We start from the raw sequence: 27,455 nt of genomic DNA on the forward strand, positions 1-27,455 counted from the left end.
CTTTGTCCAAGAAAGAAAGAAAGAGAGAAAGAAAGGAAGGAAGAAAAGCCTAAAGTCTTTTTCTATGAACCTAAAATGTCTCAAAAAAATTAAATTAAAAAAAAAAAAAAGCCTGAGGTTCAGAAGTCCAGAAACATGGGAGAGCCATTAGCCATTTCAAGGTGATTAGTGTCACGAGGGAGATGTACCACATGCCACAAGACCCCCAGAAGGAAAAATCTGCTGGGGGCAGAGAGGGGAAATGGTCCCACGGGAACAGAGAAGGCGACATTTGGGGGGAAGCAGCAAAAAGGGAGAGCCGAGAAGGCTCAGGTAAGCCTTGCTGAGTCCCACCACTGCCTTCACTCCCCAACGTGGTCAGCAACACTTCACTGGGAACCTGGCGGGGCATCTAGAGAAGGGGAGAGAAGCAGGGTCATGGGATCTGGTTGAAGACGTCTCGTGGGGGCTGTCGGGCCCCTGGCCAGCCCGCAGGTGTGGGACAGTGAGTGCTGTGGCCATGAGGGAGTAAAATCCAGATTGGGTTTGGATCTCAGTCTGCCCCTTCGCAGCTGTGACATGGGCAAATCATGCAACCTCTGCGAGCCACCGTTTCTTCCCGCACACAGAGCCGTGACGATAATCCTTCCGGAGGGAAGTTAAATGCAGCAATGCATGAGGAGCCCCGGCGCGGGCCTAACACACCCGGGCCTTCATAAATGGCTTTGCTGCTGTCAGCACGTGGCGCCAAGGTCCTGGTGCGGTTCTGTACGGCTCTGTGCTCACCCCTTCCCAGAGGAACGCCCACAGCCCCCGGGTATTCGTTTAGGATGTCTTCCTCCCCACTTTAATCTCCTCCCTGGAACACAGACGTCCACAGAGCCACTGCTAAAGATTTGGGTTGCCACCAGGCATTCTGTGGATCTGGAACCCCTTCCAAGGGTCTTGTGGGTCCGCTTTTCTGGGTGGCCTTCTGATAATTCTGCAAAGGGTCAGGATTAGGAATCTGAGAAACTCCCGCGCTGAACGCCTCCCGGTGAGGACAAGCTGGGCCACAAGGGGGCAGTATTGGCCAACAGCTGCTTCACAGAGTTGGTCGCCCTCTTACTGTTTGGGGAGGGGAGGAGGAGGAGGAGGCAGCAGCACAGAGGTGAGGAGAGAAAAGCTCTTCCCTGGAATACGTTTATTTTATGGTAACTCCCATGAAATGAAAGAAGAGGGTCAGATGAAACTTCCAAGGAGGTTTTCTTGAGGGCAACGTCAACGTGTCAGGGGAGACCGTCCATTACCTCCTCCGGCACACTCCAAAAGGCCAGCTGGGGGCAGCTCTAATAGCAGGGCCACCTCCGCCTGTAGAAGGAAAACCACCATGGCAGGCCTGTAGGACGCAGGGCAGGCTTAGTTGCCCTGGCTTTACACCCACAAGCTGCACCTTGGGAGGGTTTCGATGACTTGCCAAGCTCTTGGCTTTTAGCTAGTGGCACAGCTTGGGTCGCAACCCCAGGACCCCTATCACCAGCGCAGAACATTCTCTGCAACACTCCATCGTCCCCTTCTCTGAGCCCAAATGAATGAATCAGAAGTGGTTACTGAGAGCCACTGTGGGCCAGGCTGTAGCCTCCACAGCCCCCTCCAGCTGTGAGGGATGAAAAGCTAGAATCTCAGCCTTAAGAAGGCTCTTCATTGGAATATTCCTCCCATCAAGAGCTCCAACCTCGTGAGAGCTTAAGGGCGCTTATATCCTGCCTTCTCCGAGGTCACCACAAATGGGCTCTGCTTGAACAAGCCCAGGGTATGAATGGCCGTTGGATTTGCATTCATGATAGATGGGAGGAAAGCAGCTTTGTGAAATTATGCCCAAAATCTTTTAAATAGCAAAGTTCCCACACCCATGACCCTACTTCCCAAGCACTTAAAATAGAGTCACACATATAAGAGTTTACTTTACACCCAGCTGTATGGAAATTCATCAGCTGCTAATTCACCCACATCAAAGTAGAGTGGTCAAACAAGGAAAGTGGGTAGGAAGTGAGGCCTCTGGTTCTGCTGGGTGTGTAAAGACAAAGAGGAGAAGGCATAGCTCCTCGGCCCTCTGGCCTGCCTGCCTATGTGACACTAGCCAGAAGGGAGCCACAGCCTGTCCGGGGCCATTGGCTAAGCCAACCCCTTGCTGGCACCCACTGTGAGCAAGGCAGTGTGCCCTGCCCCACCCAGCCTCCCATCTAGCGGGAGAGATGAGACAAGCACCAGATCATTTTAACACCAAGCAGCCAGAGACACGAAGCCCACAGTTTCACAGGTGGCAGTCGCCGGGATGGACCCCAAAGGTTGGAGGGGACTTTCAGAGTTGGAGATAAAGGAGAGAAGGTTTTGTGGGCTAAGGACACTGCTAGCAAAAAGCCCGGAAGGCAGGCAGGCTAGGGTGTACTTAGGGAACATCTAGAAGCACTCCTTCTCTCTCCGTCCTGATTATTAAAGAGAAGAGTTGCATCTGATGATCCGGGGTGTTCTCATCTGTACCTAACGCAGGGTCAGGAACCGGGTGCGTTCTTGTTTCGGGTGAACTTCCCAAAAAACAGGACGTTCCCCCAGAGCACTGGGGCAGGTATGTTGAAAGGGAACAGAATCCCTAGTATACACACACTATGCCAGTTACCAATTTACTGCCTCCCGGCTGCAAATCTAGCCTTCATTGCCCTGGCCTGGGCGCTGAAGCCAGAGCCTAGAAACATGCCTCCTGCCAGAGCGCGATGTTACGCTTTGTCAGCAGAGGGCGCCAGAGAGACATCGCAGGAGGAAGGCGCGTCCTCCCCTGCTTACTCCCTGGACGCTGCAATGCTTGGCGGGGACATCAGGTGACACGAAGCTTCCGAGAGTCTCAGGGGCACCTTACAGGCAGCTTCACAAGAAGCTGATGTTCTATCCAGTGACTTCCTGCTAAGTTCAACACCAAACCCCAGGCAGCTGCCTGGTGAGTTTTCTTGGCCCCCCATTGGGTAGTTTCCTGCTTTCCAGCCTTGATGTGCTTGACCTTGGCCTTAGTAAACTTTTACACTGTTCAGGGGCTCCAGCCAAACCCTCTCCGGTGAGACCTGAATCTCAGCTTCAGAGGGGCATCTCTCCCCACTTTATTCCTTCCTGCATTTTTTAGAGTTCTCTTTACCCCTGAGTAGTCATTCTCGGGTCACTAGTAATAATTCTTTACCGGCTACCCTCCCTGTTGGAAATACCATGTGGTTTCTGTCTCCTGATTAGGCCCCGGCTGATAAAACGCTCCTACACATGCCTTCACACACCTCCCCGCGTCCTCTTCGGAGGCGCCCTCGTCGAGCAGCTCCTTGCTCCCTCCTCAGGTGGATTCCCCCCAACCCCCAGAACCCTCTGAGCATCTCGAGGTGCCTCCTCCTCTTGAATACCCCCTGTAGCAACAAGGGTTCAGTCAGGACAACAGGAACCGTTCCAAATATTTCAAGCAGGAAGGAATTTAATACAGGGACTTTGGTGCTTAACAGGCTCCCCCTGTTCCTAACTGTCACTGTGGGCAGGGGACTTGGCCTCTCTGAAACTCAGTTACCACTTCTAGAAAGACAGAGATCAAATGGCACCTAACTCATGTGGCACTTCTGAAAAATGACGTAAAATAGTCCAGGAAAAGTTCTGCGTGCCCGGTACGTGGTTAGTGCCCAAGAAATGTAAGCTCTTGTTGGTGTGATGAGTCTGACCCTCTTATGCACCAGCACACCTAAGCTCAAGGGTCCCAAAGCCACAACACTGGATCTGAGGCAGCCAGGAAGGCAAGAAGACATTTCAGCAGGAAGCCTTCCATCGTGGACTGAAGTAAAGAGACTATTGCAGACTGGGGAGGGGGTCCGAGAAGGGGGGGATGAGGTGTAGGGTGGATATGACCCAGTGGCTCCAGGATCCCTGCCTGTCCTCAATTAGACCAAGTTATGTACCCTAAACGTCCTTCACCTACACTGAGCAAAGCTCTCTCATCCAGATTCCTTTTAAAATCTTTGAGAATGTAATATAGGCACACGATTTTTTTAAAACGTCAGAGTACAAAAATGCTATACAGTTCAGACTGTCTCCCTCTCACCCCAAACCCCCAACCCCTCAGCTCTCCCACCTCAGAGACAGCCACCATGAACCAATTTACTAGGTATTTTTCCGGGCGTATTTTAGGCATACCCAAGTATAATGTGTTTTCATCTTTTAATACATATGGGGGTCCTGTTTTTGCTTTTCCACTGAATAATATATCTTGGAGAGCATGCCATATTTGCGCTGATGCCTCTCCCTTATTCATTTTTTTCTTAAGTCTTATTCTTTTTTAAGTACGCGTAGTATTCTTTTTTTTAAGATTTTATTTATCTGAGAGAGAGCATGAGCGCAGGGAAGAAGGCAGAGGGAGTGGGAGAAGCAGGTTCCCTGCTGAGCAGGGAGCCCCATGCGGGGCTCAATCCCAGGACCCTGGGATCATGACCTGAGCCTAAGGCAGACGCTTAACCGACTGAGCCACCCAGGTGCCCCTAAATGTGCATAGTATTCTTGTCATGAGTACAGCACAGATTATTTAACCAGAGATCTTCTGATGGAAATTTAACTTTTTCCGCAGTCTTTTCCTATCATAAACAACGACGTCATAAATATCTATTGTACATACTGACTTCTTTATTTTCACGAGGTAAAAAAATCATCTCACCTCTTAGAGTTGGAGCCCCAACGATTGTCCTTATGATCTAATATAAAAAAACCGGGGAAGGAGATGGGAAACCTGCATTCCAGTCCTGTCTCTGCCAATAATGTCCTTTCCCTTCAGACACCAATCTCCTCACCTCCCTGTGGGTGACTCAGGTTCCTTGCTTGTCAGGCAATAATTGTACCTGCTTTAAAATTGCCTCACCAGGGCATTCTGAGAATCAAATGAGACAATGTACATGAAAGCTTTTGAGCGCTGTGCTAATACCCAAGTCTCTCATCTGGTTATTGGCCAACCCTCGAATTGATTTGTTGCTCTATGAATGTGCCCATAAATAACATGGTGCCGGCCGCACCCAGTACCCCTTCTAAAGGAAACCTATCCCCCCGCCCCCACCACGGCTCCTGCTTATGGACAACTGGAGGCTGCTTACACATCCCTGCCTTCCCTGACCTCTACTTCTCCACCTCCGCGCTGAACCTGGCTGAGCACGCTGGGAGCACCATAGGCTTCCCAGTGGCTTGAATGAGGAGCTCTGTCCAAACAGAGATAAACCAAGTCATTCTGACTCTTGCCTTTGGAAAAGTCTACTAGGAAGTCAAGAGTGACTAAGATAGTTAGGACAAGCATAAGACAAAAGATGCAGAGAGAGGCCACGCAGTCAGGACCCCGATGGGCCATTCGAAGCTGCAGTTACCAGTAAGCTGAAATTGAGAGGAAGCAGAAACCCCAAATACACTGAAGCTATGACGTAGAGAAAACGTGGTGGATGCTGGTGAGAAGTGAAAGGACACAGAGACACAGAACCACCAGAACCAGCACGTTATAGCAGCGACAGGACAGGTGTAGCTGAGCCCAGCACGGAATGGCCCTGGGGAGGCTCCGGTGTGATCCTGTCTCCTTTGCTCCCTCATGTGGCTTTACTATAACCTGCATTTCCCTGGGCCCGGTGGAGGAGGGGAGACCCTCTTCATGCTGCCAGGCGTGCCAAACCAACCCAAGGCTCCTGTGACCCATGTCCCCAGCTTCCTGCAGAGTCCCCTAAAGGATGGGTGTGTGAGGATCTTACCTTGGGGCAGGAGAAATGAGAGTCCTAGATTCTATTTTGCTTTGGAACATACAGTTTCGCTTAATGAATTAATGCGGTTTCGTGGAGGTCAGCCTCCTGGGAAAAGGTCAGGGTGGGGAGGGGCAAAGAGCAGAAGTGGAGAGGAAAATGGATAAGAATGAACGGTTGAGATTTTGCTCATGCAGACCCTTCCCTCTTGCCCAAATTCCACCCACCCTTCATATCGCATCTTCCACTAAACCCTTCCCAGCTGCTTCAGCCATATCAGCACTGGTCTTCTTAACTACAGTGACTGACTACATTGCCTGATGGGCCCCAACACTTCATCATCCTGCCCTGTAGCCATACCATTTACCCTATGGCTTTCCAGTTCTTTCCACTAAAAAGGCAGAATACATTTCTCCATCCTTTGACTTTGAGTTTGGCTAGATCATTGGCCAAAGCCAATAGTATAAGATGGAGGTGATGGTGTACCAATTCCAAGGCCTCTTGTGTTCCCTCCATTGCCATGAAAAGAGCATTCCCAGGCTAACCCACTGTTCCCAAGAAGAGGATGAGGGACATGTGGAACGAAGTTGCCTGGGACAAGCCCCCTAGTTGAACCCAGCCTAGATCAGCCAACTCTTAGATGCCTGAGCTACATAAATGTTTATTGTTTTATATTACTGAGATTCTATAGTTGTTTGATAGATAGCTGGTACAACTGCCCATCGTACTTATTATGCTTTTTAGTACTTGGTGATTTTTAATGACAGTTCATTATTTGATCATACATCATTGTTTCTCTGGGGAGGTCTCTCCTAGTTAACGCCAGATTTAGCAAATAAAAATACAGGATCTCCACTTAAATTTGAATTTCAGAAAAACAAGGAATACTTTTTTAATATACGAACATCCCATGCAATTTTTAGGACATATTTATACAAAAAAATTATCTACTTGCAATCCAAATTTAACTGGGCATCATCCTGTGTTTATCTAGCAATCCTACTTCTAGTGCTTGAGGCAGTATCAACATCTTACTCAGTAACTGTGAGCCGGCTCCCCTGGTCATCATCATAATGGTGGGAGGCAAAAGCCATGGTTTTCAAACTGTAAGATTTGCAAGATGGTAGATCATAAGCACTCTCTTTTCTCCAGTGACAACCCCACCCCTTACGATGATGGTGATGATGATGATTTCTAGCCCCCGCATAGGCAGGTAGCGGGCAAATACACTCTGTTTTCATATCAGGGCTACAGTGCAGTGAAGTGGTAAATCTTGCCCCCATTTATAAATGAGGACACTGAGCCCCAGATGGGTAGAATAACTTTCCCTTGGCCACACAGCTAGTGAGCATAGTAAAGCTAAAACTCAGATGCAATCCTTTCTTTTTCCATAATGTAATTTTGCCTCCAACTACTGAAAAGGTGTTCTGTCATTTTCACAAATGTGAAGATGGCAAAGTATATCCCCCAGCCTCCCAGTTTCTTTGTTGGTCCCACTCAATCCATTCTGTGAATCCTAGGGGAGTTGTATTCATGTCCCAGGGCTTCCACAACAAAGTAAAAAAAAAATAATAAAAAAATAAAATTAAAAAAAGCACCACAGACTGGGAGGCTTAAACAACAGAAATGTATTTTCTCACAGTTCTGGAGGCTGGATGTCAAGGTGTCAGCAGAGTTGGTTCCTTCCAAAGGCTCTGAGGGAAGGGTCTGTTCCAGCCCTGCGGTCGGTAATTTTGTCTCAACCTGACTGGGCCATGGGTGCCCAAACTACTTCTCGGTGTATGTGTGTGTGAGGGTATTTCTGGAAGAGATTAGCATTGGAATTGGTGGGCTGAGTAAAGTAGATGGCCCCACCCATTGTGGATGGGCATCATATAATCCTTTGAGGGCCTAAATAGAATAAAACCCTGGGAGAGGGGCACCTGGGTGGCTCAGTCAGTTAAGCGTCCGACTCTTGATTTCAGCTCAGGTCACGATCTCAGAGTCCTGGGATCGAGACCGCCATTGGGTTCTGTACCCAGAAGGGAGTCTGCTTGAGGATTCTCTCTCTCCCTCTCCCTTTGTCCTCCCCCTCTCTTCTCGCTCGCTCTCAAATGAATAAATATATCTTTAAAAAAAATTTAAAACAGGGCACCTGGGTGGTTCAGTCAGTTGAGCATCCGATTCCTGATTTCGGCTCAGGTCATGATCTCGCAGTTGTGGGCTCAGCATTCAGTGTGGAGTCCGCTTCAGATTCTTTCTCCCTCTCCTCTCTTTCCCCCTCTGCCCCTTCCCACTCCCACTTGGTTCTCTCTGCCTGACTGCCTGAGCTGAGCTATCAGTCTTCTGGCCATGGACTGGGACTTAAACCCGCAGCGCTCCTGCCTATTAGACCCTTGGACTAGGACTGGAATTTACACCACCAGGTTTCCTGGGGCTCCCACTCACACACAGCAGATCATGCCACTCCCGCTCAGCCTCTACAAGCGCATGAGCCAATTTCTTATAATAAATCATATATATATGTTCTGTTTCTCTGGAGAACACTGATAAAACAACACCTCTCTCCTTGGTTTGTAGATGGTCATCTTCTCCCTTATGTTCACTCCATCTTCCTTTGTGCATGTCCGTGCCCAAATTTCCTCTTCTTGCAAGCACATCAGTCATATTGGATTAGAACCTACCCTAATGACCTCATTTTAACTTACTCACTTCTAGAAAGGCCCTAGCTCTAAATAAGGTCACATTCTAAGGTACTGGGTGTTAGGGCTTCAATATATGAATTTGGGGGCAGACACGATTCAGCCTAAAACAGGATTTGAGGAGCTAACTGTAACTCATCCCAATACAGTCTGCCTTTAAAAGAGGGACCCAAGGGAGGAGATTTCCAACGATAGAACTCTGGATTTCAAGTGGTGGAATTCTAGTGTCTAAAGCTGTCCCTAGGGTGGCAAAGGCCCATCCTACAGTTCCTAATAATGGGCCTCAAAGGTGTGTCATAGCCTCTGCCAGAGGGGCCCTAGCAACTAGTAGAATGTGGGTTATTATGAGGACAGGGGATTGTGATGGTGGCCCAGCTGTGGAATCTGGTGAGACCAAATGTTAGTACCTTAAAAGATATCCTTTGGCCCCAGTTGGCAGCATTGTGGTTTTCTGGATGGCAGCAGAGGACCGAGAAATGATGGAAGCCCGGGGAGCAGGAGAAAGCTGCCCAACTTTCCCCAAGGCGGTGCCTGATGACCCCATGTCTGAAGGGAAATCAAGGGCTTTCTTGGTAAGGGGGGGGGGGGGCCTCGTTTCACTGCCCCCACCTGTCCCTACATGGGGAGGGGAGTATCGTGGGGACATGTGATAGGAGCTGAGTGCTAGGAGATCCCAGAGAGCTGCGAAGAAGAGCAAGTCATGTGCACCCCACCCCCACAACTGGCCCCCGGCTGTCACCAGGGACCAGGTAGCCCTTAATAAGATTGTGAAGTCACTCGAGGCTGGCCCCATTCAGGGCCCTGTCCTCCCTCTGTGAAAGGGACCTGGCTCCCCCATAGCCCTTGTGTTGGTCCCCTACATTTAGGTTCCTCCCTCTGTAGCCCCAGGAGGACTGGGTGTCTAATTGTCTCAAAGTTAGATAGAGTGGGGGTGGGAAAGTTACCAGGAAGATAGACTTCTGCCTCAACTCCTCAAGCCACCCCTTGCAACTTGAGGGCACCCTTCCTTCATGTCAGGGCGCCCTCCCCTTCCCTATAACTCCCAGTGAGTGCACCTCTGGGTAGAACTCAGCCTAGATCCTTACAGGGCCAGCCCCAGGCCCACTCTTCACTGTCCCCTGAATCGCCCCTTCACTGCTCCAGGAGGCAGAGTCCCCAAAGCCAGACTCTTCCCACGACCACCTGGAGGAGATGGAAGCTTGCGAGGACGGAGGCTGCCCAGGGCCACCCAAGTCACCGTCCTCCAAGGCCAGCTCCACCACCAAGGGCCAGGCGGGCGACGGACCTGAACTCGGGGAGCTGCCCCCCGCTCCGGCCGCCCCGGAGACCCCGCGGGCCGAGCGCAACACCGAGCTGGAGCTGGAGAAAGTGCGCATGGAGTTCGAGCTCACGCGGCTCAAGTACTTGCACGAGGAGAACGAGCGCCAGCGGCAGCACGAGGAGGTGATGGAGCAGCTGCAGCAGCAGGTGACGCCCCGCCTGGTAGGTGACCGGGAAGTAGGCAACCCGAGGGTCAGGGGCACCCGTCCCTGCCCTGCAGGGGGAGCCCACTGACCTGCTTTGCCCCTGCATCCCGCCTGGGTCCAGAGATGGGCTGCCGGCTGCTTCGGAAGTTCCTGCTGAGCTGAGATCAACTCTTTAAGGAGAGCTGACCCTGGGAGGGGCCCCGGAACCACCCGCCCACCCGCCTGCCCTGCCCACCGCTTTCCTTCTCAGGGAAAAGTCCTCCACGTTTCCTGTGACTAGACTTCCTCCATTCTCTAGTCCTCTCTACATCTCGTTTAAGAGATGGGAGCCCTACGGCAGTCTGCCCAGGGATTTTGATAAAACCATCACCCCTCCCCCGCCCTTATCAGAGCTGCATTTGTTCTGTTGGATTACTCTGTCTTGTTGCCATCTAAAATTTAGACATCTCTAGCCAGGAAATGGACCACTCTCCCCTAATCTGTATTAAATGGGGGATGAGAAAGCCTAGTTTCAGTCAAATGGGATGGGAAATGCTTAGCCCTGTGAGACTGGGCCACTCTAAGTCCTAAATAACGAAAAGATGCCATTGTTGAAAGCATGTTGCCTGGGCTTTAAAATCAGTCCTGGTTAAAACTCTGGCTCTACCATGTACAAACCGCATGATATTGGGCAAGTTACGAATCCTCCTTGAGCCTAGGTGTGCTCGTCTAGAAAGTAGTCCCTGCCTCATAGGGCCCTATCGAGGAGTGAGGGAGGGCATGCATGTGAGGCACTTTGTGATGAGCCTGGCACATTAGGTAAGCACTCAATAAATGTTAGCTATTACCATTTTTATGTACTCATGCAATTCACTTCTTGACCCAAATGCAACAACTTACATTCATCACTTTTCAATTTTATTGGAATGTAATGTATTAGCTATGCTTCCCAGCTCTGAGTCATCCTCACTTCTGAGAAACTTGCCTTCTGTCTTTATCCAAGTCATTGCTATAATTGTTGAGGAGGATATGACCTAAAGTAAATACCACTAAAAGATCTCCCTACAGGTTAGCAATGTTCCATTAATCAGCACCCTTGGGTTACATTTTATCCAGCTCACATTTCTCTACCTTGTCCAAAAAACTATCTTGAGACACCCTGTCAGATGGTTTCCCAGAATTAAGATATTACGCTACCTATAGCATTTCCCTAAATGACTGGTCCTTTTTTTTTTTTTTTTTTTAAGAAAAGGAGATTGGTTTTGCATGATTTGTTTTCAGTGAACACATGCTGGGTTTTAACAGTTATCTTTTTTTTTCTTGCTCACAAAATACCTGCTTAATTATACACTGAATGGTTTTGCTGAGCCAAGTCAAGCTTATTGACCTGGGATCTCCGGAATCCATCTTTTTTCCCCTCCTTTTAAAAATCTAGAAAATATTTGCTCATCTCTAAGATTCTGGCACATTTCCTGAGATTTTTTTTTTTATTTCTCACTAATAAGTTCCATTTCCAAGCTTGGGGTTTTGTTCTCAGTATCGTGGGATAAAATGTGTCCCGAGTTCGAACCTGAAAATCCTTAAAGCACCTGTGGTTAAGATATTATGCGTTTGCTCTATGCCTCCTTCTAACCATATTTGTTTTCCTTTTTTTAGTTTGAAAATCTTACTCTTGTTGGATGAGCTGGAAGCCTTTGGTGTATAGTCTTATCTGCTGTCTGTCTTCTGCTCAAAAGATAGACCATTGAAAATGTTGTGAAAAGTCTAAAAGGTCTCACAAACGCATGTTTGGTTGTCAAAATCATAGTTATCACCCATGAGCATTTCAGACTAGAAACACATGCTGGCTGCTTTGGGCGGCAGAAGTCCACAGACCACCCACTCAGCCACCCCCCCACCCCGCCCCACTAGAACCCTGGGTTTCTTCCTCTGGTCTTTAACCTGCCTTGCTATTCACCTTAGAAATGGCATCACTGGAGTCATTTTCTGCCCCCTCGGGTTTATTGATTTGCCCTCACATTTTCTGTAGTTGTGCAAACAATGGTGTGTCCACAACCCCGGTCTTTGGTAATTGTTTACAAAGTGTTTTATGTTTTGTCCATTTATTGGCAGGTGGAAAGCTGACTTGATGTTTAAGCCCCCTCCCCACTCTCTCTTTATCTGGATGAATGGGTGGGTAGATAGATTTCACTGTACTGAAAACTACCTCTGTGAGTATGTTTTTAGCTAGCTTAGGGCATCCCGGTCCCTGCCATCTGCCTGCTTACAAAAAGCATGGCATGATTTTAAAAGATATTTTAAAGAATAAACCATGGGTGATGCCTTCTTAACTATAGATCAAAATAGTTACGTCAGCTTTTGCTATGCTTATATGTTGATGCTTTCCACAGTTAAAATGGGGGCTTGTTGGACCTCAATTATATAGATTCCAGAAATGAGCAATATGCAGGCAGAATCAGCTAGACAACTCAAGCTGCTTTCCCCAGGCTCGATACTGGGAGGGTTCAGGGGGGCCCTATCACCTGTCTCTGACCACCCGTCCCCCAGGGAGACCCAACCTCAGGCCAGTAGACCACAGACAGATCCTGTGAGACATTTGCCAGGACAAAGAGAGTCAGAAACAGGCATTTGTGCCCAAGGGACACCCTCTCATTGTGCCACTGTGCAGAGAACAAGGCTGAGTGTCAGGGCCAGCCATCCAGAGAACATTCCCAAGACCGGCGTGCAGATCTGGGGATCTCAGAGTCAGAGAGAGTCTGCCACCTGCGTGACTCAGAGGCAGCAGAGAACGCGGAGAAAGGATGGTGTTGCCTGGTGCCGGAGTCAGGAGGGATAAGGGCAGACTGAAGAAGTGAAAACCCACGAGGTCCCTCTATGTGCCCATGACCTTGCTAGGAATGTTTCATTCTTGGCCCACTCTTGCTCCCATAGTCTGTGATGGGGGCACGGTGACCCTTCCCTCAGGTGAGGAGGATGACCTGCTCAAGGTCAAATTCCAGAAGGGACAGGAGCAGGACTGACACCCAGACCTGCCTGGCCACCGAGCAGTGAAGTTTGGCCAGCGACACTCTCTTCTTTCCCCCACAGTTCTCAGGAGGCCTCCAGGACCTCCTGCTCCCCCAGAACCAGTTTGCCATGTTCCTGTACTGCTTCATCTTTATACACATAATCTATGTCACCAAGGAGATGGTCTTCTTTCTCTTCTCCAAGCACTACCTGTTCTGCATCGCGGCCATTTTGCTCTGTTTGATTAAAACTTTATGGTCATACTTCTAGGTGCTCTTCTCCCTCTATCACTGGGAACCCCCATGCTAGCGGGTCACTAGGACACAATCCAAGTTAGCCCCCGGCCTCCGTCCCTCCTCCTTCCCTCACATGAGCCTCCCTCCAATCAGAGCTTGCTGTTAGGAAAGGCTCTGCTGTCAACCATTTACACTTTAGTGGGAAGAAATGTGTTCAGGCCTTGTACGAAGCCTGAGTTCTCAATGTGGATGAAGATGCTTTGTGCCCTGAGGGGAGGGTTTCAGAAGTGACCAAGCTAGGGAGGTATCTAGAGGGAGAAGTGGTTTGGGGTTTCTAGAATCACAGAAATCGTATCATGACCAGGTTGGTTTAGGATCCACCACATCTACTCACTTGCACAGATCTTCTCTGAGGTGTGGGGTGCTGTGGTAGGCTTGGGGGTAAGTCCCCCCAAAGATGTGCACATCCCAATGCCCGGAACCTGTGAATATATTACCTTATATAGCAAAAGAGACTTGAAAAGGTGATTAAGTTAAAGACCTTACAATGGGGAGATGAGCCTGGATTATTCTACAGTCCCAATTAAGGCAGTCCCTGACCAGTGAAATTGCTCTAGGAAATCAGAGAAGACCCAGGCTGCTTTTTGCCCCACTTTCTTAGCACTCGGCTTTTATTCTCCTCACACATGGCCTTCAGCCTCATGATCTTAAAATGGCTGCTGTAGCTCCAGGTATCAAATCCACAATTCCAGGTCAGAAAAGAGAGGGAAAAGCAGGGGCTGCTTTTAAAAGCTTTCTAGGAAGACTCACTTAGAGACTTCAGCTTACATCTCATTGGTCAGATTGGGTCATGGGGCTGCTCCTAGCTGCAGGGCATCTGAGGGGGTAAGTTTTTCACCTGGGCACTCTTGCAGCCTTGAACAAAATTAGGATTCTGACAGTGTGGGGAGAGAGAGGGATGGATATTGAATAAGTGAATAACTATGTCTACCATGGTAGACTTAGACCTAGCTTGCACTCCCCCAGCCCCGCGCCAGTCTTGGTGGGGGTAAGACACGGGGCAGGGCATGAGTGTAGCCAATCCAGGCCTGGCCCACTGCAGCACTACTGCCCTAAGCCTTCATTTACCACAGCAGGAAGGCCATGGTTTTCTCTGGACTCCTGACTAGAACAGCTCTGCCTTCATCCTGACCTCTGCCGGAGGCCCCAGGATCTTATACATCCAGGTAGCAGCCCGGCCTGGGGCCTGGGACTACAAGGGTATGCCCCTCTGTGCTGAGTGCCCTCAGCAAAGCTGCAAGAGGCAAATTTGCTCCTAGAGTCCCTCCCTCTCCTGAGTCCCAGAGTCCACAGAACGGAGCCCAGTGCCTCCCACCCCCATCTCTCTGGCCAGCCCATGCACACCGAGCTGCTAAAGACTGAGGGTGTAACAGATCCTGCGCGTTACAAAGATCCACTCAGCTTTAGGCCCGACAATCAAACACCAGTAGTAAAGTTTCAGGCAGGCTTAGGGAGGAAAAGAAGGAAGAATCTTTCCTGCTCCCCAGATGGAATCACACAGGTTGTAACCCCAAGCCTGAGGACAATACGAGAGCCCTGGAGACTGCTGGTATCTGCAGGAGGGAAGAGGGGACAGGTTTGGCTCCAAAGGCCACTTCTCAGCCCTGTCTGTTTCTAATCCCACCTTAGCAGGTGACTGCCAGCAAGTTGGTTAAGGTTTCCAGGCTTCACTTGGATGACCTGTAAATTAAACTCTAACTCAGTGGTGGGGGAAAAAACAGGACCAAAGCCTAGGGTCTGACTTCAGAAATTCTAATTTAATAGATCTGATCTACGGTTCAGTCACTTCAAAAGTGCCTGAGCTGATTGCAAAGTGCAGCTGCATTACAAAACCTAAATCCTTGCTACTCAGGATCCGAAGACCAGCCTCTTCAGCATTGCCTGGGGCATCTTAGAAATGTAGCATCCTAGGCCCGCCCACCCCCAACACATCCCAACATCTGGCACAGCCCAGGGTGGCCTGGCGTCTGCCCCTCCTCCCTCTGTGCCTTCAGGAGCCCTTGCTCTGGGCTTCTGAGGAACCAAATGATCTCTCCCAGCACTCAGGGATTTACCAGAAACTTCCGGAATCCCCCCAGGCCTGTCTCTGCCTCTGTCCCTTTTCTGATCTAGCTCCTTTTTGTGTGTGTAGCTTGGGAGAATCTTGCTAATATGCATTCATTCATTATTTAAAGGTTGCCACTGTTCCTTCAGGAAGGTTAAGCATGATTAAAAGATGGGATTTTTCCACAGGGCACAGCAGAAAGCTAGGGCTCCCGCATTTTTAAGCTGTTTTGGCCAAGCCTTGTTGCATAATTTAAAGTCTGTGACTTATTTAGATTTAATTAGCCCAAGGGGCAACAGCTGAGGTTCACTAGTCAGTATTTATTAAGCACCCTCAAAGGGTTTGGGAGCTCTTTAGAGCAAAGAGCAGGATCGGCTTTGGACTCACACATTTCCCACACTAAGCAGGAGGGCTTACAGATCCTGCCAGCAGGTAGCATTTTTGTTTCTCAAGGAGAACAAAGGGGTGGCATCAAAGGGCCTGTGGTCACAGGACAAATGCCCGCAGAAGCCTTCTCCTCAGCCCCGAGTCGGTGGGGTGAGCCCCGTCACAGGGCTGTAGTGACAGGTAAGTAAATGGAGAGCCATACAAGTGAGAGGTACTAGTAAAGAGAGGAGCAGGGAATGTGTAGAGATCACCACCAGACCCGAAGAGCCAGGTGAAGTGGAGAGGACAGGCTCCCGATTTGTGGGGCCCAGTGCAAAAGGACAATGCCAGGTCTCATGTTCAAAACCTATTAAGAATTTCAAGGCTGCGGCAGCAGAGCCTGAAACCAAATGTGCCCTCCACCCCCATGATGGCGGGGGGGGGGGGTCCCCCTGAGCACAGCTGGTGCCACAGCCCCAGTGGTTGGCCCATGAGGCCAGCCCTGGAGGTAGACGGAGGAGACCCTCAGGGTATGGCTCCTTTTGTGATGCTTCTCAATCCCACCCTGAGAGAGAATATATCCCTGGCTACCCTATCGGCCAGAGGGAGGGCAGTGGGTTCCGTGCCCTTTGAAAAGGTGTGGGGACCCCTGGAGCAGACCCAGGGGTGGAGGAGGCTGCGTCTGGTGATCTGTGGGGAGGATTGGCCTTCTCTCGGGCCAAGTGGGCCCCTTGTCCAACCGCCAGCTCTAGAAGCCCAGTCTGACTGAGCAGGAGGCGGCTCCAGGCTGTCAGGCCCTGCTCCAGGCCCGCAGCTGCAAATCACAGGGCTGAGGAAACCCCAGGCTTTCCGACTCTGACTCTAAGGCATTACCCCTCCTGGCCTCTGCCCCCAGCCCATTCAGCCGATCATTTTTCTCTGGGCTAGAAAATCCCAAAATAAGAGAATAAAGTTACACTCTTAACCCCTATGAGCCTCTCTTGTATCAAATGACACAGTCGCTTTCCCTCAAACTTCTCATCAAAGGAGGCTTTGTAGGGTCCTGGCGCAGAGAGCAGGCCTTGGAAGACGGCCACCAAAGCCGTGCAGAAAGTGCTGAGCAAGGCAACCCTGGATTGAGAAGGGGGTTGCTGGGGCGGGGTGTTTCAGGAGCTGCTCTCCAGCCCAGGAAAGGCCAGTGCGGGACCTCCCAAAAGTGGAGCCGCTCTTCTCCCCGGTACCCCGCGAAAGCTCCGGGCGCTGGCTAATAGTGTGGCTGCGGGGAGCCCCCCACTGCTGGAGACGTACCAGTGCTTAACAAATAAATGAACAAGCCAGTGAAGGAAAGGATGCAGTGGGCAACCTGAGAAAGGCTCCGTGAGCTAAAGCATTCTGTGAAGGCTTCCGGGAGAGGGGGGAGGGGCGCACACACTTACTCAGTGCCCCCTGGGGACTCTGCCCTGTCCAGTGCACTCTGTGTCCTAGCATTTCATCCAGAGGCCACTCCCCAGGGAGCACTATTACCATCCCCACTTTACATCTGGGAAAACCCACTCAGAGAGGTTCAGGAGTTGCCTGAGCTAACTCAGCCAGAAGGTGGCAGAGACCACCTGTGGCAAGGAGAAGGAGCCGAAAGTTGATGTTAAAAAAAAAAAAAACTATGTCTTGTGTACTTGGGTTTGTGGATGAAGATTCAGAGCTGCTTGGATAACACACATGAAGAATGCTGTTACTGTATTTCAGATGGTATGGTGCGGACCCACTGGGTCTCTCCAAGTATGTATACTTAGGGGTAGCAGCTTCAAAGGTATTGGCTTAAAAAGCTACCTTTTAATTCTACCCAGTTTCTCATTTCCTCCCACCAAAGGCTGTGAAGGGAAATGTCTTTGAGGGGGGACAAGGATGGAAGTCCTCACTCACTGGCCCACCTGTTCCACTCACACCCACCATTTTCTTGAGAGGTGAGTGGGACATCCACGCTCAAAGTTCCTCTGGACCCCACCCAACATCTACTGGGTCCCCCAAGTCAGGTGAGGGAGTCTGCAGCTGGCCCGGGGGGTCTTCTCTCTTCAATCAGCCATCCCTGGCTCTGTGAAGACCAGGATACCATGGCAGGTGTACGAAAGAGGAGGGAGGTGGTCAGACCCAGAGAGAAATCTTAGCGTTCACTCTCACTGACGTTCACTTCTGGGTGATATTTGTATCCTCACAAACACAAAGCACCCTCCCAACTCCCCCACCCAGCCCATTTCAGAACTTGACTGAGTGGGTTCCTAGAAAATGATGAGCTTCGACTGGAAGACTCTGGAAGCATAGCAAAGTATAGAAAGCTCACCTGCTTTCAGCTATTGGCCTACCTTCAGAGGAACTCCAGATAATTGCCCTAAGCAAACCACACAGTGCAGGACAACCCTGATTCTCAAAACAGATCAGCTAGGGCAGGAGTCAAAACCTGGCATGCCCGGAGGGCCCACGTGGGGCAGGTAAAACAGGGAAGCTGGCCAGGTGTGGCTACCTGGAAATGATGAGCCCGTGTGGAGGCAGCCCCCACTCGCCTCCCTCCCACCCATTTTCACCCTGTCAGGATGCTGACCCTGTGTCCAGTTCAAGGACAGCCAGGAATCCAATCTTTTTATGTGATACCTGCTGATAGTGAACTGAGTTGGTTCCTTTTTTTTTTTTTTTTAATTTTTAAATTGTTTTAGCCAGGGGCACCTGGGTGGCTCAGTCATTAAGCATCTGCCTTCGGCTCAGGTCATGATCCCAGGGTCCTGGGATCGAGCCCCGCATCCGGCTCCCTGCTCTGCGGGAAGCCTGCTTCTCCCTCTCCCACTCCCCCTGCTTGTGTTCCCTCTCTCGCTGTGTCTCTCTCTGTCAAATAAATAAATAAAATCTTTAAAAAAAAATAAATTGTTTTAGCCATACTGTGGACCTAACAAAAGTCCATGGGCCCACTGGCTCAGAGCCTCTGAACTTGCGATGTGATTTCCTTTATGGTAGAGTCTCTGTTTCACTCAGAGACCAGCTAGGGGATTTATTTAAACAGAAAGCTCTCCTGGTACAAAAATAGAACGTGATTCATTCCAGCAGTGTTTAAGCATGGAAGCAGCAGTGAGGGATCTTTCTGCCCTCCACAACTGTCTCGCCTTGAGGTGTTTCAAGAGACAGATCTCTTAATGCATTTCAAATCCAGTTAGAGTGGCAAAAATCTAATTTCCCTACAACTTCTTGAAGGAAGATGGGAATTTGGCTCAAGCCTGGATCGGGACTAAAGCAGGGGCAATGCAGTGGCCTGGAAGTAGGGAAATGAGGCAGGAGAGTGTGTTAGGGGTGGAGGGCAAAGCTGGGTGTCCAGGCTGAGCAAGGTGGAGGGAGGCAGGCAACAGCTCTGTGAGGTTGGTCAGACAGAGTGGTGGGGCCTGGGGAGCAGAGCCAGCTAGAGAGGGGAAGAGGGGGAGGGAGCATCACTAGTTGCCATGGCGACCGAGGAATCAGGAAAGGGGGAGAAAGAGTGAGGGGAATCTCAGAGAAGAGCTATGTTGGGCTGCTGCCTACAACCAGCTCTCTCCTCTCCACCCAGGCACCTTGTCTATGACTCCTTGTCTATGGCTCCCCTCTTATACCTCCGCCACCCGATTTGGCTCATCCCTGGCACAGATAAATTAAAAATATGTTCTCCACTGTCCTGCCCTAAAGCCTATAATTCCACCTTCAGGGCTACGCTTCTTGGATAAGGATTTGTTCATGTTCCATTACAATCCCTGATTAGGAAGGCTAACATCCTGGATACTGATTTCTAGACTCGCCTAGGGAATGAATTTATCACACGGAGCAGGGATCTCCGCTGAACAGATACCACAAACTAGTGGGGCAGACCCCAGACAGGCCAGTCCATAGGACGGCTCCAGTGATGTGCACTGTGTATGTACAGCATTCGTTTCCCCTTGATTTTCTTTCGGGGGAGGTCCGTGTTCCCTAATCTTAGTCCGTGAAGTTCAAGGGGGCTGATTTCCGATCAAGGGTTGGCCCAAGACCCAGACCAGCCAATCAGAGCATTCCATCTCCTGGTCCGAATGATTAGTTTCTGTGCGGACACGTGACGCAAGCCTGACCAATGGGCCTCAAACCTGGGACTTTTGCTAGAGCTCCTGGGAAGATAAGCTCTGAGCCAGTAGACTGTATATGCGCAGGGGCTGGTGGCCATCTTGTTCCACTAGGGGAAAACCTGCGTGAGAATAAAGCTTACAAAGAGAAAAACAGAGCCAAGAGGAGATAAGACACTGACAGGGAGAGACGGGTGGGAAGGAGAAGGAAGGAGAAAGCGAGTCCTTGTTGGCATGATTCGAGCCCCTGGATGTACCGGAAATAAGAGACATCCCTAAAGCTTTTCAGTTGCTGTTAACGTTGATTTGAATTGGTTATCTGTCACTTGGAGCCAAGTGTTCTGAATGACACAAGGGCTTTCCCATTGGGCTAAAGAAAAGAGGATTATATAAGTTGGAACCTGGGATTGGCAATAGCAAATGGAGGAAATATCATGGCATCTGCTCCCAGCCTGTCTGTGGAGAAAGATGTGGAGATGAACCTAAACCAGTTTAGGTGGAGTTTGGGAGACATGGCGAGAGGTGGAGTTCTCACGTACACAAACTCAGCAGGAGTTTTCTTGAGGGAAAACAGCCCTGCTCTGGGGCACCCTGAGGGGTTGGGGCATCTTGTCCAGAGTTTCCCTTGGCACTGTGGACATTTTGAGCCAGATAATTCTTTGCTTGATGGGGACTGGGGGGTAGGGGGTTGTCCTGTGCATTGCAGGATATTTAGCAGCCTCACTGGCCTCTACCCACAATAACAGGCTCCCTGTTTTGGTTGTGATAATAATAAATGTCTCCAGACATGGCCAAACGTCCCCTGGGGGTCCCAATCGCCCCCAGTTGAGAACCACTGCTCTAGTGTAAACCCCGCCCCACCATCTCCAATATGATTAATGTCTACAGACTGAAGGCATGACAGGAAGCCAGAGAGATGGGAGAGATGGGAGAGATGACAGTGGGCCGGAGGAGCCGGGTTCTTGGAGGAGGAGGTGGCATCTGAACTGGGCCACAAAGGATGGGTAGGATTTGGCTAATGGAGCTAGAAGGACAATGCCCAGACGGAGAGGAGAGGCAAGCCAGCCAAGTAGCCAGCACTCTGTCGGGGGCTCTCGCTTTCTCTGGCCCTGGTTGGCCCCACGGCACTCCTCTCCACTCTGACTGGTCTGTGAGCACCCTGCCCTGGCCTGCAGAGGCCCTGCACAGAAGAATGAGAAGGAAGTTCTTTCAACAGCTCAAAGGAGGCTGAACCAAAAGGAGAAGGAAAGCTCTGAGAGAAGAGCCTGGACCTGGAGTCGGACTGCAGCCAGCGTGCCTGGGTTCGGATCACTGCTGTTGCTGCCCCTCCGCAGAAAGGCCCTGCAGATAGACGACCACCCCTCAGGGAGGCCCCTCTGCCCAGAGCGCTGCCCCCTCCTGCGAAGAGACCTTCAGAACCTCCAGGACCCACTTGCCCCCATCACTTCCCTTCCTTTGCCCATCCATCCAGCCGTGGACCAGTACAAACCAGGGCGCAGGAGGTCTTGGGATACCCAGAGATCGTCACAGGGCACGTATTTGCGCGTGGGTCATTTTAAGAGCCTCACAGGATGAGCCCTCAACTTCCACAAGGGCTTTCCCCTGCAAGTGTCCTGCCCGAGCTCACGGAAGTCAGAGGTCATGGTCCAGGGATGCTGCTGGTTCCCCTCCTACTTCCCATTTCACAATCACCCTTCTCCCACCTCTCAAAAGAAAGGCACACCCCTCACCCATCCCAAATCTTACCATGGTGCATTAACTTGGGGAAAAAAATATATGGTACAACAAAGCTGCAGTCTAAATCCTGGTATCCACGTTGAGGAAGGAATGACTAATGACTGGGCAAATCCATGAGCTTCCAATTCTCTGCTTTCATTCACAGTGAAGGATCTCTTCAATTGTCAGCAGATAGACTTTTAATGACCCACCCATATGATCTTTGGCATATAACTCAAAAGGAATTTATAAAATTGATTGACAAACTCCTTCTATTCCTTTGTACTTATGTGTGTGAAAAGGCTTCTGAGCTCAGCTCTCGCATCTATTAAAACACACACACACACACATGAATGAATTAATGCTGAACCATGACCTCATCTAGCAATGAGTAATATTCATCCATGGATATAGGAACTAATTAGGGCAGGAAAAAAACTTCATCTCGTTAAGGAATGTATTTCCAATTAAGCTTTATTTTTTATGTTTCCTTAGTATCTATTAAAATTCCTAATAGCATTTGCTTTGATTAATTGTATCCTAGCTGTCATGGTACAAATCCAGACAAAATGTTCTCTAACATTTAGAATCTGTGGTCACAGGAAACATAAAAAAATAATGCATTTTATATACATAGCTTTTGGAGGGAAGTATGATAAGGCGATACATAAAAGTCATTCAATCATAAAAATATATGAGGATAAATTTCTGTAGGGAAAGTAGAATGAAAATATAAACTGGAAGAGAAAAAGGAAAGATGACATCGTTCCTACTGTTAGGAACTTCACGTGTTTTTTAAAAGGATGGCAGTGGGTATCCAACGCTATAGTATTTCATTTGGAAATATTTTTCAGAGTTCTAAAACAGTTTTATTTTTCAATGTCAATATTTGCACACACCAGAGAGCACACCCTATGTAACTATACTATGAAAAATAAATTGAATGTTTGCTCCTACAAATGTGCAAGGGGGGTACCTAGATTTCCACGATTCTTTTAGGAGTCTGCAAGAAAAACTTTAGACACCCCCCGCCACAAGGGCCCCCAAGCCTGGCTCTTGCCTCCAAGGAACGGGGGCCTAGAATGAATGCCAAACCAACAACTTTGAATATGCTCCTAAATCTTGGGAGACTTGAGGGCATTCTCAAAGCTGGGGGGGCTCTCCCTGGCGCTGGGTTGGTGGGAAATGGGCCAAGGAGATCTCCCTCCATCCAATCAATACTTTCCTCCTGTCTTTTTTGTTTTCTCGTTTTATTTTAAGTATTCCTCTAAAATGCCATTCCCTCCACTCCAGATGCCCTGTCAGGTCGGTGTGAGCCCGGGTTTGCCCCTGCTGCCTCCACCGCTGGGTTTCTCCCCGAGCGCCACCCCAGCCCCCACGCCCACTCTGGCTGGGCCCACTTTGCGCGCGTGCACACACACCCCCTCCCCCCACTGCTTCCTCCAGGTCTCTGTGGCTCTGGGCTCGTCCTCACTCCCAGCACGGCCATGAGTTCTCTTATCTGGGTCTCCAGTAAGATGGACATAATAAGTAAGGCAGATGAAATGTGTACAGAGCCTGGCACCGAGCCTGGCCTGCAGCCAGAACTGGGCACCCAGTTAGCATTCAGCAAATACTAGCTAAACGTGCGATGAAGTCTGGGCTTCCTAGCGTCCCCCTTCTTGGCGCCCAGGGAACCAAGGAGCGTTCCCAAATCCCCAGGGCTCCTTTAGGTAACCCGCCAAGCAGGCGCGATGAAGATGCCCTCCTCCTCCTGCCACCGCGGGTCCGCTCCGGGCGGGCGGCGTGGGGAGCGGGGAGCTATGCGGTCACGCTCAGGTCACATGACCCTCTCCGCATCTGTCACTTTGGTACACTTACTAAGACAGTCGGGGCGTGTGACTTTCAAACCAGTTTTCTCTCCTCCTCTTTCTCGAGTACCCTCGCCCGTTTCACACCAAGGGACCGTTTCAAAAGTCCAGGACCCTGAAGGGTACGGCTTCAAATGCTATGATTTAAGGGCTGGGAAAGAAAGAAAGGAAGGGAGTGGGAAAAAAGAATCCGAGATCGAAAACCATGCTTAAGCCCCGTTCTTTAAAATCTTTTCTGCCAAAGCAATTTGGCATGGTAGTAAAGAGTCGTTTAAAAATCGTCATATTCTTAACCCCTTAATTCCAGTTCTAGGATGCTTGTCTATGGACATAACATCAACTGGAGCGAAGGTTTAGGTACGCAAAAATCACTGCCTTGTTACAGAAGCTAAAAAATATATATGATGAACTTGAATAGATTAGGGTATAAAAGAACAGTACTCAGGTGTTTAAAATGGTGATTTTTCAAGAATTTGTCATGGCATGGAAAAAATGACCATGGGGAATATTTGTTGAGCACTTCCTACGTGCCAGATGTTCTGCTAAATGGTTTATATAGATTGATTCTTACACCCATACGAGACAGATTCCGTCATTATCCTTCTTCTAAAAACTGTGGCCTGGAGGAGGAACTTGCCTAAGGTTGACTAGCAAATAAAGTGTGAAAATTGAGGCATAGAGTTTAACCAAAGGGCTTAACTGAGCAAGTGGCAGAAACAGGATTTAAACTCAAGGACTCTGAACCGGGCCTCCAGCCTCTTAACTCCCATGCTCTTAACTACCTGCCACAGTAGAAAGGAATCAGGATGCAACTCGGTGCATGCACCAATAGGCCAGTAATGTGTATACACACACATGCCCCCCCCCAATATATGCACAGAAAAATAACGGAAGGACAGACTCTATGTTTTCACAATGGTATCTCTCAGTGGAACAATTACCTGTGATTTAAATTTGCTTTATACTACTCTGGATCTTTAAATTTTTCAACAAAGTGTGTGTATTAATTTAACAAGTAGACAAAATGCTATATACAGATTGATTCCACTAAAAAGCCACGTGCTAATTGCAGCACTGTTTATTATAATAAAAACTTGAAAATAACTCAAATGTCAATTACTGTTTGAACAGTTAAAATCAATTACAAAACATATTAGGTAAAAGAATCTGTCGGCATTGAAAATGAGGTTTATAAAGACCAAGCAATTCTATATATGAGGAGAAAAATGGTAGGCATATCATGCAAAATTATTTGAATATCACTGTGAAATATGAAAAAAAGAAAATAACTGTATCAGGATGGTAAAATTATATGTGATTTATAAAAAATTTTGACTTCTATAATGTTTTTCTATTTCTTGTATGATAAAAATTTTTCACTGAGTTAAAGTTCAGTCATTAAAATTAGCATCTCTTCCTAAACTCAACAGCATTACCACCTCTAAGGACATAAGCATCTCTTTTGCCTTTGTTTTATTTCAATTCACTGCCAAAACACCCCTATGAGAATAGGCATTTTCTCTACCATTTTACTGATTGGAAAATTAAGGCATAGAAAAGGTGAGTTACTTTGGGATGCCTGGGTGGCTCAGTCATTAAGCGTCTGCCTTCGGCTCAGGTCATGATCCCAGGGTCCTGGGGGATCGAGCCCCGCATCAGGCGCCCTGCTCAGCGGGAAGCCTGCTTCTCCCTCTCCCACTCCCCCTGCTTGTGTTCCCTCTCTCTCTGTGTCTCTATCTGTCAAAAAAATAAATAAAATCTTAAAAGAAAAGGTGAGTTACTCTGCTAACGTAGCCAATGAATGGCAATCCTGGAAATAGAACCCAGGCCTGCAATCTCCCACCCCAGGGCTCTGGCCTATAAACATCACGGATTCCCTTATGGAAGGACTGCATGGTGCTGTGTAGAGAATAGAAACCACTATTATTAAGACCTCAAACTGAGATCCAAGTCTGGATTGTCTCCAGTGGGCAAGAGCCTGAAGACAGGAAGCATGATGCCTTATTGGTGCTCTCTGTGTCCCAAGTGGGACTGCCTAAGGCCTAACTAAGCTTTCTCCCACCACTCTCCAAACCCTTCCACCCACACCCACACCACACCCACCCAGCCTGGTCTGCAAGTGCAGGCTAGAAACATGCCTTGCCCTTGGTTGGAGAGAGACCAGTAGATTTGCAGTTTATCCTCGCCCGTGCGAGGGGACAGCCCTGCCCATGGCCCCATAAGAGGGGCAGGGATCCCAGAGGCTAGCATGTGTGGCATCGGGTAAGCACGAGAAGGAAGCCTGGAAAGAGAGATCAGAGGAGATCAAGGGTCAGCAATAGTGGGTGAAGCCAGCAGTGGGAAGCTGGGGGTCTGAGGAGTCCCAGGGAACTTGGTCATGAGGCCCTGGTTCTTCACTCAACAGATGGAGATGTGACCCTGGCGGGTCACACAACAACCAGAGAGAGTAGGAGTAAGTCTAATCCAAAGCCCAAGGGACTCAGTGGAAGACCAGGTTATGATTCCATAGAGCCAGGCTTTATTCATTCAAGATATATCCAGTGCCATCCTGCTTACCAGATCTTTCTGTTCTTATAGGGCCAGAGTCAGTACCTTATCTCCAATTCCACCCCCCTTGGGGGTCAGTGACCCTCATGGCTCAAGGTGGGAAAAATCTGGCAAGTCACAGGAGAGGGGGCAGCTCCCTTTCCAGGAAAACAAACCCAATCTCCAAAATACATGAGACAAACCAAGGGGGTGAGAGTCCAAGGGTGTGTCCGAGTCCGAGGATTCCAGAGCCCAGTGGGCGAAGAAAGGTTCCAGAAGGCAGGAGGAGTCAGGAAGAGACAGGGGTTGAGTGGTCTAGAAGAGGGACATGCTGTAAAGAGCCAAGAGAAAACCGGAAGATTCTGTAAGTATGGTGACGGCACAAAACGCTAAGAAGTGGGGCTAAGCCCAGGTTTCGCAGTCCCTATGGCAGGGAAGCGTCCCTGATAAGGAGAAAGGGAGGAGGGAATTTGGATAGAGCGATGTGTGCAAATAATACATTTAAGTTCTGGCTACTGAAGACAAAGCTGACATTAATGGTACTTTCTGTAAGGAAAGGGATGTCATTGGCCCCAGAGTGCTACAGGGAGCTTTTCAGGAGAAAGAAAAATAAAAAGCGTTGCCTAGAAAGAGACCCGCCCCGCTATCTGAACTGGCTGATGACTGCCTACTTGCTTTCCTATTTCTGTGGGGTCCGAGCAGTTTCTTTGGAACAAAGAAGGGGAGGGGCACGTGCTGTCCTGGGGACCTAACGGAAAAGCTGGTGCATTTTACACAGTTAAATGAGCTCATGTCCCGCTTCTGCCGCCCCTGGCGCTGCTTGTGGGCTCTCTCACTGCAAACCTGGTGCCCTTTTGTGAAGCGGCAGCCGAGGAGACTCCACGCTCCCCATGGCCAAGGAAAAGCCCCAGGAAGGAGTCAAGACTGAGAACCACCATCACGTTGATGTGAAGGTGGCCAGCAGGATGGTTCCATGGTGCACTGTAACATTAAGAGGCATATACAGCACTTAGTAAACTAATGAAAGCCTATCGCGAACGACAGGGCTTGTCAATGAGGCAGATCAGATTCCGATTTGACAGGCAGCCAATTAAGGAAACAGACAAGCCTGCACGGTTGGATTGGAAACAGGAGGAAGATACATTGGCTGTGTCCCAGCAGCAGACGGGAGGTGTCTACTAAAATGGGAACCTGCTGCTCTACTCCAGAACTCTGATTCTGCAGGCCAAGAAGACATTTGCAGTTAAAAACTGTGATTTGGGTCCATCACATCCTGACTCGTACAGCACAGCTTTCTCTAGTCTTCCATTTCCCCTCCCCATTCCTTTCCTGAACATCAAGTGTGTATGTGCACAAGCATATTGCGTTTTATTGTTTTTTTTTTTTTTTAACTAAATGGCCAGTGGTATGTTTTGATCGACAGCAAAGGGAGATGAGGTGGGGAGAAATACTGATTCTATGAAAATAGCCCCTTTTCCCATTAGTGGCGTGCTCCTTCAGCTCTTACCTTTATATCCCAGAAAGTTAGTTTGTTCTCACTGTTGGACAAAGAAAGAACAATATGGAAATTCTTAAATACTTTCTTCGACTGGAGAATTTTAAAGTTTTTCATTTATCATTGTACAACCAAGGATAATTTTATAATTTTAGAAATTTTGTAAATTATAATTTTTAAATATTTTCTGGTATGTCGCTGTTACCTGTG

General features: G+C 49.1%; 1 protein-coding gene, 1 long non-coding RNA gene and 1 pseudogene across 3 annotated transcripts in view; 2 read left to right on the plus strand and 1 right to left on the minus strand.

The window, feature by feature from the left end:
- LOC145723890 (uncharacterized) overlaps positions 1 to 27,455 on the minus strand; it is a 1,084,435-nt gene that overhangs the window by 687,505 nt on the left and 369,475 nt on the right. Inside the window, exon 3 of one of the 2 annotated variants that reach the window (XR_014149271.1) lies at positions 24,884 to 24,961. The exons of the other annotated variant lie outside the window; for it this stretch is intronic. This is a non-coding gene — a long non-coding RNA (uncharacterized LOC145723890). Of the gene's footprint in view, positions 1 to 24,883; positions 24,962 to 27,455 lie in introns of those variants that run through there. 2 annotated transcript variants of the gene reach the window in all.
- TMEM247 (transmembrane protein 247) lies at positions 8,875 to 13,140 on the plus strand. Its single transcript, XM_006740605.2, has 3 exons — positions 8,875 to 8,991; positions 9,563 to 9,901; positions 12,952 to 13,140. Exons 1-3 carry the CDS (start codon positions 8,875 to 8,877, stop codon positions 13,138 to 13,140), a joined length of 645 nt encoding a protein of 214 aa, XP_006740668.1.
- Positions 26,641 to 27,057, plus strand: LOC102749284 (small ubiquitin-related modifier 2 pseudogene; annotated as a pseudogene).

The sequence above is a fragment of the Leptonychotes weddellii genome, chromosome 10 (genome assembly GCF_054177405.1).
Source record: "Leptonychotes weddellii isolate Sample4059 chromosome 10, ASM5417740v2, whole genome shotgun sequence".
NCBI classification, from domain to species: domain Eukaryota; kingdom Metazoa; phylum Chordata; class Mammalia; order Carnivora; family Phocidae; genus Leptonychotes; species Leptonychotes weddellii.

Excerpts from the sequence above, each read along its gene's own strand:
- TMEM247 (XM_006740605.2), top strand. The coding sequence starts at position 8,875 with ATGGCAGCAGAGGACCGAGAAATGATGGAAGCCCGGGGAGCAGGAGAA. Across the intron at positions 8,992-9,562 it reads GGAAATCAAGGGCTTTCTTG|GAGGCAGAGTCCCCAAAGCC; the intron begins GTAAGGGGGGGG and ends TCACTGCTCCAG. Across the intron at positions 9,902-12,951 it reads AGCAGGTGACGCCCCGCCTG|TTCTCAGGAGGCCTCCAGGA; the intron begins GTAGGTGACCGG and ends TTTCCCCCACAG.